The 23,339-nt window shown below is 36.9% G+C and overlaps 1 protein-coding gene across 2 annotated transcripts in view; it reads right to left on the bottom strand.

Moving 5' to 3' along the window:
* Positions 1–6,089: 6,089 nt before the first annotated feature.
* Positions 6,090–23,339, bottom strand: part of CCDC91 (coiled-coil domain containing 91) — a 117,260-nt gene continuing 100,010 nt past the window's right edge. For both annotated transcript variants that reach the window (XM_082279567.1, XM_082279566.1), the window contains exon 13: positions 6,090–7,312. In XM_082279567.1, the coding sequence (XP_082135693.1) occupies positions 7,193–7,312 (120 nt within the window). In that variant the 3' untranslated portion in view covers positions 6,090–7,192. The remainder of the gene's footprint in view (positions 7,313–23,339) is intronic.

Here is a 23,339-nt window from a genome sequence, read left to right as displayed (position 1 = left end):
GCAGAATTCAAGATCTTTCCAAGTTTTCTTTCAGTATAGTATCTGAAGTGATTATAACTTGATGCACAAGAGGCAGCTACAGAAAATTCAACATTAAAAAGCCAAGACAGTAGCACAGCATGTTAGGAACCCCTCCTGAGTGCCAGATGTATCCTCACTGTGCAAGTGTGCTAAAACATTTCCCTTCAAGACTCGTAACATTACAATCTATGTAAAGTGGGGGAGTTCCCCCTGCAAATTTGGAGTAGAATGATAGATTTGCCTAGAGAAGTTGACAGGATGGTGTCTTTGGAGATGGAAGCACCATGTTCCCAGAGGGACTCCAGGCTGGAACACTTTTCAGTGTTTTTCTTCATCAGAGTCCTTTTTGAGGGTGGTATAGCTGACTTTCCCTCAAAGCTCCATTGTGAAGAAGGCAAGGCATTAGATAGAAACAATGAGCAAAGTCCCGGCCTTGCTATTTAACAGCAGGAGTAAAATCCATAGCAAACTTTGACTTGCAAAGTCAACAAACACATCTGTTCTGGTTGATTTCTGGATGCTTTTGTAACAGTATGTTTTTTTCAGAGCACTGTGAGAAACACGATTGACCAACAGGCTTTCTTGATTAATAAAACCAAACCAGTTGGCACTCCAAATTTGCCTTCTTTAAAGGAAAAATGCATGCATTTCACTGAGGTCAACAACAGAAAGTCTACAAAATGTGGATCAACTCTTGCTATAATGTAGAAAACCTTTTTTAAAGTTGTTAACTGACATTTCTAAGCTTTGTCCTGGAGATGGCCACAATTAAATTTTGCAAAATAACAAGAGTATACAAGGGATACAAAAGACTTAGCAGTTAAACCAAGAGGAAAAATTTGATCAAAACATGTAATTGCTACAGATAACAGAGTTATATGGTTCCTCTGTGAAAACCAGCACAAACTTTTGGATGCTTATGCTCCAAAGTAAGTATCAACATTTGGTCCCAACATACAATAAATCAACCAATCCTTTTGAATCTTTCTTAAATATTATGGAGAATGACTGTGTCACCTCTGCCATCAGCTCACCTGTTCTTTGAAAAATTGTATTGAAAATGTGCACAAGCATTGTGACTATGACATTTATATTACATATTGGTGTAGTCAAACTGAGTGCAACTTGATGCTTACCCTGCTTGTGATAATCTGTATTCTTCCAAGTAGTCTTGTCATTCCTGTGTAACTATCAGTCCTTTGTAGGCCTTCTGCACTTTCTGATTGGAGCTTACAGGAATTTTTGTTCCAATCTCTGCAAATGAAAAATTATTTCATCCGAGAAGCAAACACATTTCTGATTCCCAAGAAGATGATCAGATGATACATTGTCTTAGGACACAACAACTGGATCCTCTTCCATTTTATTTGGCAGACATATAAAGGCTTCTTCATTGTGTAGATTTTAACATTAGTGTAGCCATCAAGCAAGAATATGTTCATCAGGATGATTCAGTAGTATCCCGAGCAAACATGATTTCTCCAGAGAAGCTCCTAAAACATTCTGCTCAGGATGCTCAGGAACCCCTACTAGCATTTGTCAGACTAATGTATTTGGATGTCAACATGTCAGCCTTGCAATGCTTCCAAGTTTTAAAAAGCATAAACTTCTATTTTAAAATATATTTTATTGTATTTTATTTTTAATTTATACTTTATTTTGGGGATTTGGATGTCATTTTGAAGTACAAAGTCTCATGTTATACTTTTTTCTGAGATGAGACCTTCTTAGCAGCAGTATTGCAATAATGGGACACACGTTTTCCCCTCACCAACGTCTCAAGCCAACAGCTCATCCCGCTTCTCCAGGACACCACCAACAGAACAAGTGCTGACACTTTCTTCAAAGAACTGATCACGAAATATGCTCTTGATTTCTTGGTGTATTTCTAGAACCATACAAAGACAGAACATGTGGAAGACATTTTGATCAGCAAATAACCAACAGCAGAATTCCTGCTGACTTCCTGGGAGCCAGCACTTCCCAATTGTGCTCTAAATACATAATCAATGACCGTAATAAAAGAGTGGGATGTTTAAGTAATGGAATTTTAAAAGTTACTGCCACAAAAATACAGACTGGCCATATATCACCATGACCAGTCATCTTCTGGAAAGTTTATGCAGCAAGATTGACGTGAACACTTATTGCCCTAATTTGTGCCCTAATTTGGTAGTAGTGCAAGAACTGGAACAACATTCAAAGTTCATTCAGCAAAACCAATCCTGTTTCTCCCTTGATTAAACAGCCTCCTACAGCATTCTGTAGAGGAAGTCAGTTAGGACAAGTTTCTTTTTAAATGCAGAGAGGAATATGATGACCATCAATGAGCCATTGATGAAAAAAGAATGCCATTCACTTTGGCTTTTGAGAGAAGACAAAATATTTTAACTTGAAGGAAGAGAACAAATGCCAATGATTTGACTTCTGATACTGTTCTATACCTATTACTACAGACTCATTATCAAATATGAAAAAAAGAGATAAATTTGTAGTATTTTGTTGGGAATCACATTTTTTGGATATGTGCATTAATAATTATCTCATTGTTTTACTAGTGTTCACTGTTACACTGTTTAAAATTGTCATCTGAAAAAAAGAATAGTTTGAGTGCTTATTCAGTAATACTTTGTGCACTGTATTATTCATTAATAGTTTGAGTGTTTACTCAGTAATACTTTGTGCATTTTATTATTCAGTGGAAATAATAGAATGCACAAGGGAAAGCATCTAAAAAATGCTGGTTGTGTAAGTCTGAAATGTGAGGAATTACAGGCAATATAAGCAAATGTGAATCTCTGATGCATATTAAAATGGTTATAATTACACAGCATATAAGACATGGATAAAATATCAATACCACATCTATCACAGAAAAATATTTTTACTATTATTGTTACTATCATAGGATAATAATTATAATTATTATCACAAGAATGTTGTATCACTGAAAGGTGAAACAAATAACAAAACTTGAGCAAATCAGCAAACACAAAACTTGATAGTACAACTTGGGTGGTTTTCCCACTATATTCTACTGTTCAAATATGACTCTACTTCAGCAGCAGTACTATTAATTTTTTGTGGGCTTTAAAATTAATGAAAGATGAAAACAATGGTAGCAGATGAGTCTTCCTCAAAAGAACAATATTCTTGGACAGCCCACAGAAAAGAAAACATGTTTTTTGTCAGTTCCTGCAAGAACATTGAATTTAATTGATGTCATGAATTGTACCCATGTAAAAAAAGCATTGTCCAGTCCAGTGTTCCTCTGGCACATTTACAGGCCATTGATGAATAAAGAATGCCACAGATGTTATAAAATCTTTCTATACAGCATTCAAGACAGCTATGTAAAAAAAAAATTAAGAAAATCTCATCCACACATTAAGTCAGTCCTGTCCTGCAATGGAGTTTACAGTACCTAAACTAAGGCCATTTGATAACTGCACTGACACCATATGTGATCTGAAAGTGAGCATAAATTATCTGTGTCCCCCTGATAAACAATTTACATTGGTGGCTATTTTGTTCTAGGAAGCAAGGCAAAATCTTATCACATGTTCCCTTCATCCAAGAGGTAGGGAAAAATCTGTAAGCTCAAACGTGAGCATAGAAAATATGCAAAGGAAGAGGAAGGTCTTGAGTGTTCTAAGGGAGTTCTGGTGTGAAAAGGAATTAGGCTCTTTAAGGTCATGTCTGCATGGATAACTTCAGACAGTCAGGAATTAACATGACACACTTCTGATCAGAAGCCAATGTAAAGATGCACAAAAATCTCAAAATACTAACGTGATCTCAGCCTCTGGAATGACTACTGCTTTTTCTTTGTTCTGCCACCTAATGATGGAGTGAAGGAATTCAATGGTTCAAGGAATTCAAGTGTAATTCGTCAATGAGATTCTTATAGCAAGGCAAAAATTCAAATATTCCTGTATCTTAAGTATAGAGAGTATACAAAAAACATGTTGCCAGTAATTCCCTTTAGTGCATGACTTGCACACACGTGGTCTCAGAACCAATCTAGAATCCTGTAGTGGAAGCAGATAAGGAGCCAACAGAAATCTACAGAAATACAACACAAATGTGTAGGACTGCATGATGCCACAATATTCAGTATTAACTCCATGTAAACTATTGGCTGTAAATCACACAAATCACATGGTCTAGAACTGCTCAGTTCTAGACCATGAAGTAGAAGTGTTAGAGTAGGCCTGACTAACACCAAAGAAAGACAGCATTTTAAACACTGGATCTACTGTTGCCCTGCATTTTAAGTCACTTCTAATACACACAACAGACTGTCCAAACCATGTCTTTACATAACAAGATTTATGGTTTATTTCTAATATGAAGTATCTGACCATATACATAAAATGTCTATTATATTAGCTTTGCTGATGTTCTAGTTCTTGCATTTTGATTCTGAGGATTAGTTCCAAGGTTTCTTGTTCCTCCCAGTACAGTCTTCACAAAATTTAATGCTACCAGCCAGGCCTCAGAGGCAGATAAATTTCTACCCTGCAGACATACAACATGCTATTTTCTCTTTTACATCGTTCTCCAGTGTGCATGTAGGAATAAAAAAAGAATTAAAAGAAAAAAGTGTGTCAACTTCCAGGAGGCAGACTGGGTTTTGCAAACCTGTCCCTGGCTTTAAACTGAAAGAGAGTGAGCTCAGATTGGATATTAGGAAAGTATTCCTTTCTGTGAGGGTGGTGAGGCCCTGGAACAAATTGCCCAGAAAAACTGTGGGTTCCCCATCCCTGGAAGTGTTTCAGGCCAGGCTGGATGGGGCTTGGAGCAACCTGGGGTAGTGGAAGGTGTCCCTGGCCATGGCAGGGGGTTGGAAGTGGATGATCATTAAGGCTCCTTAATGATCCTAAACTCAGGCCACTCTATGATTCCCTTCTCCCAGATTTCCACAAACTGCATTCTTCTATGGTTGGATAGAAATAATGAAAAATATCTTTAAGCTTTAAAGCTTTGGATGCAGTATGGATAAGGAGCAAGTTATTGTATACTGCAAAGCTCACCTACTGAATAGGTCTGGTTTTACTGTATAAGTAAATTTCTTCTCTGAGACTTGGAGTTTTGAATGTAACCCCAGCTCCCAATTTGGTCTTGCATGTCTGTGGTGTAGTCTGTAATTTTGCTTGCAGGGTAGAGAGGAAGATCAAAGGACTAAAACTGTCAGAGTTAAGAAAAAAATACCTACAGATCTCTGTGACAATCACAATATTCAAGAGCTGAAATTAAATAACACATGATCTAATGGGAAAGATACATCACAGTTGCCAGTGAAATCTTACTGACTCCAACCATAAGCTTCTCCAAAAAGTGCTTTTACATAGTGTTGCAAGTCAGAATACAAATCTCTTTATTAGGAGAAGGTTGATAGACATGTAAGGCTCTGGCTTTGAAGGGGAACGCTTGGATGTCTTTAGTAAAAAAGGAATATTGTTTCATGTACAGGCCTAGAATAAAACCAAGAAGTTCATTTAAGAATCTGCTCATACCAAATTTCCACAATGAAACATATATTGTGAGACAGCACTAGGCAATCAATTTCCTTTTACAGTACCTCTACATTCAAAAAAACCCCATGGGGACATCTGTGACATTTTTTGGTGCAGTTACAGAGACAAAAATTTCACCAGTTTAGGAACAGAAAATCAGTAGGTGACTCATTAACATTAAAGGATTTTCTTGTCTGCCAGAAAAAATGGAAACTGATCAGTCAATTAAGTATCAAATATAAGACTGGATTTTAATGCATTTGCAGGGTAAGGTTATCATCTAGTAAAACCAGCACTGTTTACTTCTTCAGTGGACATTTGTCTATACAAAAGACAAAACCTTTGGGTTTCATTACAAGAATGAAGCACAGAAAAAAATTTAAATAAAAACCTTACCTTTCTGCAATACATATTTCATACTGCCAAATACATATGCAACCATTCCTTATTGCTATAAGAAAGCAATTTATGAAAAGTGCTGATGAAAAAAAATCAGCTAAAGAAAAAACCCCAAAACACTTCTGCATAAAAAGAACCGCACTAAAAAAAGGCTGATAAACTCACCGTAAGAGAGATCATTCTTAGTTTATTTACATACCTAAGCATAACACTTATTTCCCCTTATTTCATTCAGAAATCTTCTATAACTAAGGCCCCAAATCTACAATCAATAAAGTATAGGCACGGAAATTCCACTCCATCTGCATTTAGCAAGTCTAGGAAGACCTACGAGTGATCCAAAGTCCAATAATGTCAGTGGGGAGTTTTTCTACTTCCTTCGATGCATTTAGAAAGGGCATGTGAGGTCAGCAAGCTGCACTCCTTATTCCGTCAGAAATTCCACTGAGGCAGTGCAGTATCAGTCTCCACATAATTACATACATCTTCTTCCTGAAACTGAAGTCAGTCACATTAATCGTAATTTCATGAGAAAATGACTTTTGGAATTGAACAAGCTCTGTAAAACAGAAAGAAAATACATGCTATACATTGGTCATGGCAATGTTTTGCACTACCTTAAACAGATGCACTGTTTGGTTTTTAAATTTTTCTGTTCCTAGAGCTGGATTTGTTTATAAATGACTTAAGAAATGCTTGACAACACTCTTATGTTTCAGGACTGATTCTTCTGTTATACATCAAAAGCCGTGAGAAATAATAAGCTACTCAGGCACACCTGAGGCAATGGACTTGGGCAGATACTTTGGAAATAGAGATGGATTTGTATCTATAATCAACTGTTTGTCTCCATTTTTTAAAATATCAGAAATTACAGTGAATCACATTAACACGACGCCAAATTTAAAACAGACATAACAGGGTAATGTTTTCATCACTGCTGCAGTTATCTAGAACTTCAACCATGGGCTACCAGAAAATATAATGAAAGCAAAATCCTAAATAAAACAAATCCTAAATAAAACAAACTTTTTTTCCCCCCAAGGATCTTTTCCCTCTCATATTTGCTATCTGATAATAGTAGTAAAATAAATAAATAAATAAAAGAACATCATCCACAAACATTTCTATCAAGCATTTCAGATCAATCTTGACTTGACGATACAATCCGAAAAGATTGGAATATATTCATCATTTGCTGGATGGAGATTTGCAGCTTCACAAATCACACTGTATCAGCAGCACTGAGAATGTCAGTCTCTGTTTTCCTCTGGGGTTGGCTCTTCCTTTAATAAAACATTTAACTGTTTCTGTGCACATGAAAGGAAAAGTTCCAAACTATGCAGATTTCTCTGACGGACAACATCATCAAGCTGTTGAAATAAAAGAAAAAAAAAGATCAATCAGCTTTAAGAAAACCTGAAAACAAATGCCAGGGTTTGTCAGCAAAAATCCAACCATATTCAACAACAAAAATTCAGCAACTAAAGAACTGTGTAGTTTCAATGTGTGTAATTTAATGACAACTTTTTAACGGAGTATTTGTGTTCTCCAAAATAAAATGTACAGAAGGCTAAAAGTAACTTTAAAGCTGTCAAATTCTACACAAGCTATTTGAAAATGCTAAACTGCCTAGCTGCCATGCTAGGTAAATCCCCACAGAAATTACAGCTGTTGCTTTTGCAAAAAATACTGCTTCAGGTTTCAAGTGATGCACATGAATACACATTCAAATGAATGTGACAGCATATTCAAAAATTCAAAGCCTACTGTTAAGTTAAATGGCAGCATGTTTAAGTAGTTCCCAGAAGAAAAGTCATCATTTTTCTATTTACTTTGCTTGTTCCTACATTTTATCCCCTACTGCCAAACAATGTGAACTATATGTATGTATAAAATATATACTTGCAGTACAGATAATCTTCCCCACCAAAAAAGAATACCATAGCAAGATCTGGTAGGTCATATCATATAAATGACAAAAATGTGGTTTACTGAAAGGCATTTGAACTTTTTAAACATTAATTAATAAATAAAATTCACTGCAAAATTCCTTCCATTTGAATGTTCAAGTTCAAATGTCAAACACATACTATCACAACTGAGAGATGTTTTCAATCTGACTATCCTTTAATCAGCCCAAATTCAACTGAATACCCATATAATGATGACATAGGGTGAGACTGAAAGGTAGTGGTACAAGGCTAATATGACATAAAAGTTATGCTACTCAAGGGAAAGGAAGTAATGGAATTTTGAAATCCAGCACTTCTGTCAGACTGTTGTGCACAAGTTCATATGCAATGGCAAATGGAAGGTTTTTCAAAAAATATGTCCTGACTCATATATCTTGGACTCACAGCTTTAATTACAGCTTTCAACAAAACCTGATCTGTTTTATCAATCAGCAGTCCAGTTAGTTGCTCTAGCAGTCACTTGAATGCCCATTTTGTTTTATAACATAGACTATTTTTAAAATATCAACACAGAATGCAAGGCAAAGCTAGTGACAGCTTCCGACTTCACTTTGAAAATGCGCTCAGGATAAAGTTGCAGCTCTGTTATTTCATACACAAAGGGAAACATTTTTATGTCCCTGTGCTTTGCTGCTCCGTAAGTTCCTCTAATTTATGCAAAACCAGGTAGTTAGAATATTTTGGCAATTTGTTTCAACAGAGTTGAATGTGTCAGATCTAGTCACCAGCAGAACACATACATATTTTCTAAACACCACACAATCATAAAACTCTCCTTCAGTAATAGAAGCATGGAATCACAGGATGGTTTGTGTTGGAAGGGTCCTTAAAGATCAGCCAGTTCCAACCCCCTGCCATGGGCAGGGACACCTTCCACTGGACCAGCTGCTCAGAGCCCCATCCGACCTGGTTTGCTTGTGCCTCTACTGCGAATTTTCAGCTGTTGAAACTTTTGCATCTCTCCACAAAAGCAGGCATTAGAGCTCCATACACAGCCTGATGAGAACCCAGCCCACTGATTTACAACAGATTTTGAAGCAGATCTAGTTCAAATAAATGTCAGAAAAGTCTGTTCTTGATACATTAAAGTAACAGCTGCTGTTACTTCAGTGTTCTTCCATTTAAGAAAATGGAAGAAACAGCAGACTAATCTCTAAAGAAGCTGTATCTAGAAGAGTCTGGAGCAAATGAACAAAAAAAACCCCACTTTGTTGTGCTGGTGCAATTTCTCTGATTTGAAAAGTATCTTGCCTTCTTTCTATCTTCTCGACCAAAGCATTTTGCTTGGGGAAGCTTGAGTATTTTTTTTTGTGCTTGTGATCCATATTTCTTTGGGGACTGAATGGACAAATATAGCACAGTCCACGCAATATAATTTGTTGCATCTTAAAAAACAACACGAGAAACCTCTTTCTTCAATTAATAGAATTCTAATTCTCACATTATGTCATCAGATTCTGTTGCTTCTGGTAGGTTTATCAGTTGGAGAAGCGTAGCATGAAACTGAATTTTAGTGGTTTCATTTTATTGCATATTATATCATTATACTCCTAGATAGTTCTTTATTGAGCTTTGACCAAGAGCTTTGGCTAAACACTCCCTTTTCTTTTCTTGCAGCCTTCCCTTGCAAATTTTGCTTTAAAGAGACCAGAGTAGCTCGCCAGATGTGTGTTCTGCTATGCTGCTGTTAACTTTCTTTACCAAGGCTGCAATCTCAAATTGTATAGGATTAAATTCATTTCACCAAGTAGTAAAGCAAATGTTTAATGTGTGTAGTGATTGGCTGCAGCATGAAAAAAACAGAATTTCTTCAGGCTCGAGCAAGATTTTAGAAGTCTCAAATGAATTAAGTACACATTTGAGGAACCTTTGTTGTACTCAAGTGGTTAGTTGGTAATCTCCATTTGTGCATAAGAAAAGTTTATTGCTCGTTAAAAGTTTATGTAAATTCAATAACATAAAACTTGAGAATTCAGTTCCCCCTTCTTCACTCATTTTATGAATAAGCATTGCCTTGAGCAGGACATTCTAAAAATCTTCCATGCTAGTCAAAGATAAAACAACCCAAAAAAACTTAGGATCTTCACATAACACGAGAAGCAACAAATGATGCTGGCTTTGAAAATGGTACTTTTGAATTTATTCAGAAAGAGGACATGCTCCTTAATGGGAAAATTGGCTTGGCTGGGAAATAGAAACAAATCCAATGAATCTTTCTTATATAACATATTATTTAATGAACAGTTACCAATGGACACAGCTTTTCTGAAGAGTGCCTCTGCATTGCTGTGCTCCTGCTTGCATAATATACCACAAAATGGGAAAATATAAAAGATATTTTAAATCTCGCTTTTCCAAACAGTCTCCTCTCTGTACTTTTAGGTCCTGTTCACTTCATGGAATGATCTCATTATTTAAACAAACATAAATGGACATCTGGCAAACTCAAACTGAATGTGACTCATATGCAAATGTAGTCAGTATGAATAACATATTTAGGATGGGGCATTCACACAACCAAACCAAACTAACTGCTCTAATTCTATAGATGCTGAAAAATGGATCATGTTGGTTCAGATCTGCCAAGAAAGGGCATTTTCCTACATCATACTGTCACTGTTGTCATTGTTAGTCAATGTTTCTCTTTCGCTCTATGAAATCTAACAGTTCAAAGTTCCCAAATTCTTTAGACTGTGTCCAGTTGGTGGAGCTGTAATTAGCTCAAAGTTTTAATGCTCCTCAACTTCATTATTTTAGGTTACTCAACAGTATCTTTTAACTCTGTACAGATTTTTTTTTTCCCCTCAAGAACCAGAGGTTGCCTCTCTAGGCACTTGTATGGATCCTGCTGAGAAACTGGATGTATGAGACTTGGAAAAACACTTCTTGAATTCCAGTCCTTAAATTCCCACTGTCCTTCAGATGTTTCATTTACCAAAAATGAGCAGTCTTGCAGGACCATCCAACACATTCAGTGCTGTTTGTTCCCCTCTCAGCTAAGTGCATTTCCACACTCCTTCTGGCCAAAGATGCCTGAATGAGACACCCTGTGGGGTCTCACCTTGTATCCAAAGGCCACCCAGGATGATGTGCCTTGGAGCCATGCAAGGCACGACCTAAAGGCACAGGCCCCAGCAGAACTCCTGAGTGGATGCAAGAATGGGACTTGGGGAATGAAAAAAAAAAAGGCACCGTATTACCACCAGGAGAATGCTTCCACCCCAGGCTGCCATACTTTGCTTTAAGTCAGCCCATCTTCCCCTGCATCACTTCATCCACCCATAGCTCAAACCAAAACAAAGTTAACAACTATTCTTAGCTCCACATTCTCCTAGATTTATCTTATCTTTCAAATTTTCAGTGAAATGGGAGCAAAGTCTACATGAATGATGTCTAAAGTAGAAACTAGTTTCTTAGACAAATAACTGAGCATGCACATCCTCCGTATCTTCCCCTTGCAATATCCACCTGCAAACAGGTTTGTTTTCATGGCATTCATGCTTACCTTCCTCTATTAAATATTCACCAACCTGTTTAAATACTTCAAATTACTGGAGGAGAAACCCAATCAGAACTTTATAAATAACTGCTGTATGTCAGAATTATACACTCCCTTTCTAGTAACTAATAAAATAGCACATGGAAAATAAAATATAATTTTAGGTTAAGCACTGAAGGATATGAGATGAAATCCTGATCTCACCATAGTAAAGGTATATTTTGTTATAAATCCCACTGTGGCCTGAAGTTCACCCAGAAAAGTGAAGAAAACAAAATTAATGTTACATATGGCTCTTCAATTTTCCCATCTGTATAAATATAAAAATGTTAAAAAGTGTATCTTTCAAAATTATTTCTCAGATAAATCTTCCCAATACCAAATGTATTTGCAGCTGTAGAAATAGTAGCTACATTTATTCAAATACATATTGAAAAATTTTCCTGTACTTCAAATGATAATCAGAGGATTAATGTATTCAATAGCAGTTCAGCTCACTACTCTGGCTCTGTAATACTAACTGGAGTAAAAACTGCCATCTTCTTTTTATCATGAAATTCAACACATGCAATGACCAGAGATTAAAAAAGAGCAAAGATGTTCAAGGAAGAAAGCTTTTAACTGTACTTTTATTACTGGTGTTTTTATAGTTGATCACACATAAAACAAACAAACAAAAAAAAAAAAAACGCCATTATATTGTAACAAAGCAGAGACATTTCCCTAAGATCATAAAATCAGCAATAAGTTTTTGAGTCTTGTTATTTTTCCAGGAAAAACGCAAAGAACTTCATCAAGAAAATATTCCAGCAGTGATATTTGCATTTATATTCATCCATACAGGGGGAAGGGCCAGTGGGAATTTAAGGAAGACTTAAAATCCTTAAAAGTATCCTTGTTACTCAAAGAAAATCATGTTCATGCAAAGACAGGAAATTTCAAATGCAAAATGAATGTTTTGGGGAATTGATAACACAGAGATGGATGTGTGAAGAGAATGGGTTCTGAAGGTGGAGTTAAGCAGCTGATATTAAGGCTTTCCATTTATTTAGTGTTTACAAGTAAACTGCTGGTTGGCTGTTGAATAGGATTCATCACCAAGGCATTCCTTTGAAGTTAAATATTGATTAGCTACAGGTAATTATTTATGGGCATCAGCCTGGCATAATTTCATGTTTTTCAAAGGACTCATAGTATAAGAACTTCTACATATTTCCTGTCCCCTCTCTGAGGAATGTTTAGTAGAAAGGGGACATTTTGACACTGGAGGTAAAAGCAATTGAGGCTTTGTAATAATTGCTAAAGTGGTTTATCCTAGTTTATTTAGTCTTAATTTCTCTATATATTTTTATTACTGATAAATATACTAAAGCTTCATCTATTTGCTGTTTCCAAACTGTAACTCATTTAAATTTGCTATTTTTCTGTATGGTTTTGTATTACATAAATTTACTAACTAAAAAGCTTTTATATAAAAGAAAGTAAATACAAGTTGAAGAATTATGACAGACATACTTCAGATTATATTTTTAAAATAATTTTGTTAAACATCCTTTTTGAAGAAAAAAAGACTAAACTCAAAATTCCCATTTTTACTTTAAAAGACTCTGGAATGATTTTTCATTTTGTTCTACAGTTCTAACTTAGCACTGTTTGATCAACACTTAGATGGATGTGTCCATGGAGAGCAGAACACCAGTCAAAAGTGCTGATGATGACAGATTGCTTTTCTAAATACTTCTGTACTTAATTATTAAGAAGTAGAGGAACAAATTTAAATCCCTTTGAAATCAGTGGAATTGGGAATATACATTACTTAAGTATAAGGAAGAAATTATAGTGATGCTTGATTTGTTCATGTATATAAATAATTTGCTAAAAAAATGCTGTCAGTGGCACTCCTTCCTCTGTGCAGGGACTTGCTTGACAATGCAATAAAAGTACACTGGGTTGCTCCTGGAGCAGTTAATCCAGATGTAACACAGCTTCTTGCTTAGAGTCAACCATTGATGTTCCAACTGCATTTGCCTTTAGGTATTTCTGTTTAGCCTAATTACATGTACATCTGTAACAATAGGTGATTATTTTAAAATCCTTTTGGCATCAGTCTGAGTAATAAATTACAGTTGTGGCCTTTCTGAACAATGGTCTGAACTTCACTTCTAGGTGAATAAATGGTTCCATTTTAAATCCGTGACACTCTCTAAACATTTTTAGAGACAAAGTATTTTTGAAAAATAATGGCTTTTCATGTATGATTAAAACCTTAACTTTTGCAGGCTCCTCCTGCCCCGACTGATGGTGCAAAGCACTATTGTGACTTAGTGCTAGGATTCCACTCTACTGGATATTGGCCTACAAACCCAGTCCAACAGACCCTTGCAGGGTATTAAACACTCATCAGTGTCTTCTCAGTGCTTGATTGGTAGATGCCCCTCTTTGAGGAAAATTCAAAGACAAGGGGTTTGCTTTGTACAATTTTTATGATATATAGACAGGTTTTCTTTGGGTTTTTTTCCCCCACAACTAACCCACACCAGCGAATGAGCCTGACACAATCCTGAAATTTTCTGTAGTTCAGCTACATGATAATATTTTCTAGTAAAACTATGGGTCCAGAACTCTTTCCTGGTGCACTATCATGAACTTCTCCCCACAGATTCAACAGAAGGCTTTAAAAAAACTCCCTAGCATATTAAATGGACCATATAGAAAAATTATTACCTTGAGGAACCTGCAAATCTGAGAGTTGGATGAGGAAACAATGAACTACTTCCTCTCATTTCTATAATGGATGAGAAGGAAAACAGATCCATATGGTACATATGTGCAGCAGAGTTTATTTTAGATTTAATCCCAGGACAGGACATTTTTGTCTGTCCACCTGTGAATTTCTACTATTGATAACACTTACTAAGTATATAAAAACAAGGTTCTTCATGGCTGTAATTTATACAGTATCTGCTACACATTAGAAAGTCATCAGTGTTCAACACAACCTCTAGGAAAGAGTGATGTTTAATAAATTATATTGCTATGTGAAAATGTTTTTTTCCTTTTAAATAAATAATGCTGCAACTTCTAAACCTTAAGGATTTTATGCTCTGAACTTGATCATTAAAATAATACCATATGTTGGACACATCTTTAAAACAGATTTGCCTGGTTTGCTGAAGGTGGTGGGAAAACACCCTGTCAAACCTCTCAGAATCTCCACTGTCTCCCAGCTGGACCCAGGAGTGTAAGAAAATACTAACTTTCATTCATATAAATACGAGAAAGAAATTTGCTTTCAGTCAAGGAAATTAGATTGAGTGCAAAAAGAACTAAAAAAAGTTGCAGCACCTGCTCAGACTACTGTAGAAGGTGAAAAATAGGCATTTTCTAAGCCTACAAAAATAATAATGGAAATATTTATGTGCATTAGCACATGAGAAATCTCTGGAGTCACCTACCTACTTAACAGATTACAAACATGATCAAACTATTTATAGACTATCACCATGCACTAAAAATAAGGAGTTACCATAATTGCTACTGTAATTTCTGATTGGTCCAGCAAATCTGATTGTTGTGGTTTGAAGTCAGAGATTCAAGATCCTTGAAACAAACATACAGAAACACATGCAAACAGTGTCTTCAAAATCTCTGACTGATAAATAGTTAATGTTTGGCCCTGGCAAGTGCCTGCACAGCTTCTGAGACACACGGGTTTACAGTCTCCACAAGGCAGGCACAAGCAGAAGACTAACCACAATGTGGCCAAATTCATCAGATCACTTCCTCTGATAGGAAAAAAAAAAAGAACTAGAAATTTACAACAGCACCCAAATAAAGGATTTATAAGTGACTCAGACTGGTTTCTATCTGGGCTTGTCAGACCCTGAGTGCTCACAGAGTGTAGAAGTCCTTAATAGTTTTCTCTTGATCTCCAACTGTTTTAAGTAACCAAGTCAGTCTTGGGCACTATCACATCCTGATTTAATACAGCTACAAATGACTTGGCAGAGATTACACAGAGCTTCTGTGGAGCTTCACAAACCCAAACTGCCACCTCTCCAGGAAAATGCCTGAAGACTATCAGACTATGCTTCCTGAAAAGCCCTGAGTGCAGGGCTGGGTGATAGATCTGGTAGCAAAGATCTGCTTCACTTGTCATTATGTGAACATGCTCTAGATTAACCCACGGTAACCACACTTGGTTAAAAGCAGCACCAATCTTCCTACACATAAAAATTGCTATTGTTATCAAATCAAATAAAAAAATGTTATCTGATGGGCTCACGTTGAGTCACGCTCACAGAATTGCCTTACAATACCCAGATTATATCTACAGAAATGGATTAATTAAGCATAACTGAAAAGCAAACAGCAAATACAGACATTAATAAAAACAATCTTTTTTGTAACTGTGAGAATGTATTTTGCATTATCTGTAAGCATGTAAAATAGAAATAATCCTTGCATCATAAGTGTTTGCAGTATATACAAACAGAAAAAAAAAATACCCTAATAATTTGCATGGCTGTGAAACCGCAGCTGTGTAACTGCTATTCCATTGCCATGGGTGCTTTCTAAACATCTATACCTAATGTGATCCTTCATTAACAGGAGACCCAGCAGGAGCACAACTTCCTTGCCTCTGAGAAGTGTAACAGGTGGTTCATAACACACATGACAGAGAATCACTGCTTCAGGCTCGGAGGTGAAAAAACTGCGTTATATGGAAAGCTGAAGCTACAAACAACATAGTAAGTCAGGCTGTAATTAATCTACCTAGATATCAAGGAGACTGGAGTTGCATCATGATTATTTGAAGGCTCCTGTGAAACTGTGACACCATATGCCACTACCTCTAAAGCAAAGCATCCCCTAACAACACACTGGAGTTTGGTAAACACCGAATTTGCAGGAGAAAAATCCCACCTGTTGGTTTTTGTGGAACACTTGATTTAACAGCCAGGTTTTCATTTTAATGAAACTTAAAATGTGACAGGATGAAACAGTATATTCTAGAAGTCATGGGCAAAAATGGTATCACATGAAATGCAGGTATCTTTCTAAAATTGCCATTGTAGATTAGAGTTGATGGATTCACACAAAGAAATTAAACAAGGAAAATCAGCCTGCAGCAAATCTGTGGTAAGTTTAGCATTAAATCTGTGGCAATATATATGCATTACGATACGTAATTAAAGTTCAGGGAACACAAAATTAACATCCTACTATTCAGACAGACATTTTTGAGACCACACTTTCTAATGTATTCAGTATTGAGAAGACTGAAGCTGTTGATAATGTTTTTTACTAAGTTTTACTGGAAAACTCAGTTTGGAATTTGAAGCCAAGCTACTGCAGCAAAATTCAGGGCAGCTGCTGGCGAAGCAGTTCATAAAGTTGCAGCTGCAACAATGTCATCAAAGACAAGATCTCCTTGTTTCAAAAACACACAGATTGAGTACTCATGGCTCTCAGCAGGTCATCACTTACAATACCACAAGCAGGAAAATTCTAGAGGAGGAGGGAGAAATCACCAGCAAAACACAATAATCTGCAGGCTTTCTGCTCCACACAACTCCAAATCCTGCAACTGCCAGCCAGCGGAGACTTCTCAACATCAGGGTGAGAAGTATTCCCCAAAGCAGTTTCCTTTGGGTACCTGCCTGGCTATTCTGCTGCTCTTCCAGATGCAAACTTGTGTCAAGGCTTTGCAGAGAAATAATAACACCCAGAACATACAACCACAAAGAGAACAGCAGTTTTTCACATCGGCAATACCTTTATTTGCATTACTAAAATAAGAGAGAATAAACTGTTGCTTAGCTGGGTGGGGTGGAGGGAGAGGGCAAGGGAGGGAAAAATATACTTGACCAAATTATATGAGTCAGTAGCCTGCAGCCAAAGCAGAAAAATAACATATATTTATTAACTATAAGTCATTGAAGCATCTTGCTAGATTTTTAACACACGGGTAAAGATTTGGATGCAAAAAGTAAACAGGAAACCACATCACTTTGCTTCATCTATCTAATCTCGCTACTGCTGTAGGTAAGAAAATTTACTTCTTTACATGTTTCTCTAGCTTCATAGACAACTTGATTAAGTCTCAAATTTTGATCCCACTGGCTTTGCTGCAGGAATCCAATTGCAGGAAATAATCATAGGAAAGATTAATCAAAACACATATGGTAAGTCCAACTTTACCATTTACTTTTTTTAAATCAGAGTTCAGCAGAAGGATAAAAACAGCAACAGACATACCTGAGAAGTAGAGCAAAGAAGCTGCAAGATTTGGGGTAAAAATACCTTGAATTTTCCTGCATATAACCAACTATGAGAAGTCTCCAATAATTCCCCAGCTAAAAGAGTAAGTAGATAAAACTACTGAGGTTCAAGTATCTCCACATAAAAGGATTTGGGTGTAAATGAGAAGCAGCACAAAAAACCCAAACAAACCCTGAACTCTGAATATTCCTCAGCTGCAGGAAAACACAGTTCAGAACAGAATAATCCATCCTTATACACAAAGTTATCTACTCATTTCATTTGTGCAGTGAACAAGAAAAAAAATAATCTGCCCTCAAAACTGTACAGCCAAGACAATCTGCCAAGTAATGTGACTTTGGTGGCTCTGCAATTACTCTGGACTTATCCTGGTACATGGACAGAGAAATTCTACATATCACCTCATTAAAACGAGTGTGATTTCTGGATCTTCTCAACACAAATACAGAGACCACAAAACTGTCCCTGTGTGTCACAGAAACAATGGAGCAAAGGCCCTTTTGTACTCTGTCCTTGTCTCTTTGGGGTTCAATTCCAGTGTAATTAAAATAGCATCACAAAAATCTAGGGATGGAAGAGGCAGTGACCCAACTTCTGATCTTTGCACTGGGAACTCATAATAAAATAAGTCAGAGTGGAACAATTGCCTCTTCTCTTTTGCAATCTGACAGCCTTGCAGGTGCATGCCAAAATGCCTTTGCTGAGCACGGCCATCATTAACTTTCTAAGATGCTTTAGGATCCCCTTGGTGCTAAGAGAATGGTACAGCAGGGACTTGGAAAAAGCCAAGAAGTTGACCTATGACTAAGAAAATAAAATTTCAGATGATATTCTTAGCTTTAATTAATCCAAGTGATCATATTGAACTGATTAAATTTTCCATCTAGTACAAAGCAATGTGGATTACACTAACTTAAGATCAAATTTATAACTGCTATGTTACAAAAATACCTAGTTGTACATACTCATAAATTCTGAATTATGACAGTGAAATACAAATACAGTTACAAGCATATAGATGAATTTGAAAGACAGCAAGTGAATTAAGGTTTTATTTTAATGGGAATGACAAAAACTCCCCAAAGTCCTCTGTTGGAACCCTGGGTAACAGTCCTCCTCCTCCTCCTCCTCCTCAAAACATTCACTTATTCGGTCTAATAGAATATTAAATATTTTACCTTCAACATTCAGCTGACCTGTCTAACTTTCTCACTAGGATGGCAAGATAAGGGTGTTCATGTTCATTTGCATACATGGATCCATAGATTTTTCTGGGGTTTGCTGTTCTTGTTCTTTTTTTTTGCTTGAATTACCTACTCTTGGTTAATCAAAAGGTCTCTTGAAAACGCCCATAGACAGGAGTTACAAGTTGCATTAAAAATGCTTAATTCCACATATCTAATCAAGAACTTAAAATTTTTTTTTCTACTCAATATCAAAGCATATTTTGAGGAAGTCATACAAAACGCAAAACAACCAATCTTCAAACAGATGATCTGGTTACAATTCTCACATTTCCAGAAGTACAGCATGAAATTCTAACACTGAGGGATGAATCAGGAGAAACACAGGAGAGCCTCACTTACAGGGGGCCAGAGGTGTGTACAGATGCCTTGCTTCCTCCTGTCACAGCCAGCCTTCCTAATGGACAACAGGGACATTTCAGAGCCTCCTCTGCTTTCTTATCAAATACTTGCAGAAGAGAGGGACCCTGGATGACACATCTTGCCTTTCCCCAGATCTCAGGTGTTGCTTAAGCACCTGATGATGAGAAAACCACCCCACTCTCCACTGACAGATAGATCTGGGTGACATTAGTACAGTGCACACTGCAAATCTTTATTCCTCTGAATACTCTATATCCACAGAGCCAGCTGAATAATTATGTGTTTTCAGAGCAAATCCAAAGTTACTCTTACAGTAATTAAGATGATACACATTGGATTAAAAACACAATACATCTCAATCACAAGAGTAGCTTTGAAAGAGTACAGTATCCAGTCATCTCACTGCTTAACGTTAAAATTCATCCTGTTATTTTTTCCCTTTTTGGCTTTGATAGCACAATATTTTCTCAGTAATAACACCACTTGATTCCAGTTTCAACTGGAATCTCGCCTGACAGAAGAGTACAGGCATAATCTCAGTCTTTGTAGATTTATACACTGAGGCACAAAAGGATATATGAAACAGTTTTAACTTAAGTAAAGAATTTCAAACTCTGGCAATTTTTCTCTAAAGTAATTGTAAAAAAACCTACCATAGGCTATGTATGTAGTTTCAACTAAATTGCTTTCATCAGCATAAATGATCACTCAAAGAGTTTGAAAATTATAATTTTGGTTATTTAAGAATTTCCTTTGTATTTCAATGAAACTAAGTGGCAGAGAATTGTATATTTTTCTCCTTTCCATTTGTTGAAGACAGAGCACTATAATTTCCCAGAAATTAAAAATTCTCTCAAATGCATGATGTTTTGCTATTGAAAAGTGGCAGAAAAATGCCAAAATGTCCTCTGAAGAAAAATGCCTGATAGGATCAACCAATAGAAATACTATATTCCTTCACAGGAAACTATCATTTCCTTTTAATATTTAGAAACAATAATTTCAAAGCTTATAGAGACTTAAAAGTTCAGGAAGGAATGCCAGGCTCACTTCTGCATCCCATGCAGATACATCACAGTGCTTCAGGATCCTTATTCACAGAGGAGAAAAGGAGAGCCAGGTGCACCAAACTCATCTTACACTACAACTTCCCATAAATCCTTGGCTTAATCCTTTGGATTTATACTGCTCTTTGAGTTGGGTAAAGGAGCAGTGTGAAAATGCTCCTAAAGCCTCAATGTAAATGTTTCTTTAATCCTATTAAAGCCACAAAACAGGCCCAGCAGAAGGAGCAGGAAACTGAGCTAAGGAACTCTCAGTGACCCCATCACTACTGTCTCTCTTGGCACTGATTTGTTGGTCACAAGTTTGTCCTGGGCATGGCACAGATGTCCTGACATCAGGTGGAATCAGGACATCACTGTGGGAACCCCTAGGACACACTGGATGGTGGCGTGGTTCTGCAGTAACACGAAGTTTTGCACTAGTAACTTACAGCTGCTATTAAAATAGCTGATATGGAAACAGAAGATAGGATTAAACATTTTTAAATGCCACTTTGTTGCATTACACAGAACTTTATGTTCCCCAAACATGACACTGAATTCAGCCAAAAATGATACAACTTCATTGCTTTTCTTTAAAAGTCAGAAGAAGAGGAAAACATTGAAAGAAAAATACTCAAGGTGACACGACACTTTAAAAACTGGGAAACTGGTCTGCTAAAATGTGTTGGTGGTAACATTTAGGGTTTGGACTCTCATTAATGGGGCCCCAGGGAAAATATAAACACTCTTTCTGAAATTAAATCTTGAGTTTGCCCACCGCAGTCTTGTTTTCAGCTTGAGCTGCTGGCACGTCAGCCTGCAATTGAGGCCTTGCATCAAATGCCAAGCCAAACATTCAGGAACAAGAATGGTAATGACACCCTATTTTGTTCTAAGGCATATTAAAATATAGCAAGTATTATATTAAAAAAAGGCAAAAAAAATCACTCATTTGAGATTAATAACTTAAAAGAAACTGATTTTCATAACCTCTCCCACTTGCACTTGTCTTCAAATAATAAACCTTCAGAAGAAAGCTGTGCTTGACTCTTGAAATCAAGCACACTTGCAAAACAATAACACATATCAAAGTTCTGATAATAACTGCCTAAGGGCATAAGAGTTTTTACCTACAAAACTAAATTCCCTGGTTTTGATACATGATCTTGCAAATGACTTAACACGAATGGATCAACAAATGAAAGTCACCAATTTCTGACACAAGTTTCTCAGGTGGGATCCTTCCTATTCACAGGGATATGATATCCTAATATCAGAACTCTGTTACTGGAACACCTCCTACCAGCATCTCTTTAAGTTATCTCTCATATTCCCACATTCTTTTCCTAAACAGTGTGTTCAAGGTAAGAGCGTGTTACTCCAACTGTTAGTTTTTCCCTCTCTTTCCCCTCAGTCTCCAGCCTTCTGTAATCTCTCCATTTAGATGGATCTAGAGGAAGGAATGCAATGTAAAATAGAGCCCCTGTTCCACGTAAGGAATTGGGATCTCTTGCCCAAGAAGGGAATGGTCAGCCCTGCCTATCTTAATCGCAGCTTCTGTGATGTCTCATGATGCATAGGAACTGTCCTCTATATGAGAAAAATTGCAGTCTGGATCTACATGGGATGTATGGAATATCTTATACAAACACTGCTCTGAGACACTGATCCCTGATGGGAATTCGGGTTGCAAATTAATCTGACTCAGAGAGTAGACTGCACCCATGACTCAAACCAGGGATTAACAATAACTTACCTGCCACAGGTAGGGAACTTGAAGAAGATGCCAATTTACCAAGGAGAACGACGAAAGGGTGCACCAGGAATTCGTACAGGACTTGTTCCACCACTGACACACAAAGTTAACTTGAAGCATAGGAGATGTAACATACTCTAGCCTGCTATCCAATGAACTGAGTGAATTCCAAGCTTTATCTTTAAAATCAGCTCCTCGATGTAACAAAGTGAGACCCAGTAGGTGTCAATTCATGGCGTAACCAACAGTACTGTGTAGAAACCCTCCGCTTTTATCTGCAGACTTCATGGATTTCTTTAATCAGAGGGTGGTGCGACACTGGAGCAGGTTGTCCAGAGAAGCTGCAGATGCTCCATCCCTGCAAGTGTTCAAGGCAGGGTTGGATGGTGTCCTGGGTCATCTAGTGGGAGGTGTCCCTGCCCATGGTGAGGTCATTGGAACTCACCATGATCTTCCAGGTCCCTTCCAAACCAAACCACTGTGATTCTATGATTCAGGTCTGAAAGCAGCAGATTTGTGTGTTTGTAGCACCTCCTCTGGAGTAAGTAATTAGAAAGGGGGCAGAGTGCTGGATCCTTATTATTGTTCTACGCTAGAGCCAAAAATGGTTGCATCAAACGCTTTTTAACCATGCAAGCACATCAGTCCTCAACACGACTCACATCAGCACTCCTGCTGGAACCATAAAGTCAACCATAAATTTTACAAAACTGAATATTAGATGTAATAACCTGCAGTAACTAGAATACTAGTCTAGTTACTGAAGTTAATGTAGTACTATATAGAAACAGTTCTTTTCTGTTCAAGACATTAGTAGGCAATTTAGAAGCCTTTCAAAGCAACATCATTTCACATTCATATGGAGTGCATTTCTGAAAGGCAGGTATACCGGTTTCTTATTTTATTTCCATTCATTATCATGTCAGTTGTGTAACTATCATCTACTTTACTAGAAATAAAATAATTGAGCAAATTTACTGAAAAGAAAAGAAATACTGGATGTGCACAGTTTAAAAAAATTAGGCAATATAAATAAAGCAAAAGAAGTAATTTCTAATCTAAATGTGATAAGCACCTGAAGAATGTGAGCTCTTGGGTTTAAAGCTACATTAGGATTCACGTTCCAAAAGGAGATTTTGTTGAATTGCAATGGTTACTGCCAGTAGATTTATCATAAAAGGAGTTACCACTGTGCATGTATAGAAGCACAGAGAAGAAAGCAAAGGTGCAG

Source organism: Coloeus monedula (genome assembly GCF_965178545.1).
Source record: "Coloeus monedula genome assembly, chromosome: 4".
Taxonomy (NCBI): Eukaryota; Metazoa; Chordata; class Aves; order Passeriformes; family Corvidae; genus Coloeus; species Coloeus monedula.
Note: the sequence above shows the minus strand (reverse complement) of the source record. Positions and strands in the feature narration are given on the sequence as shown.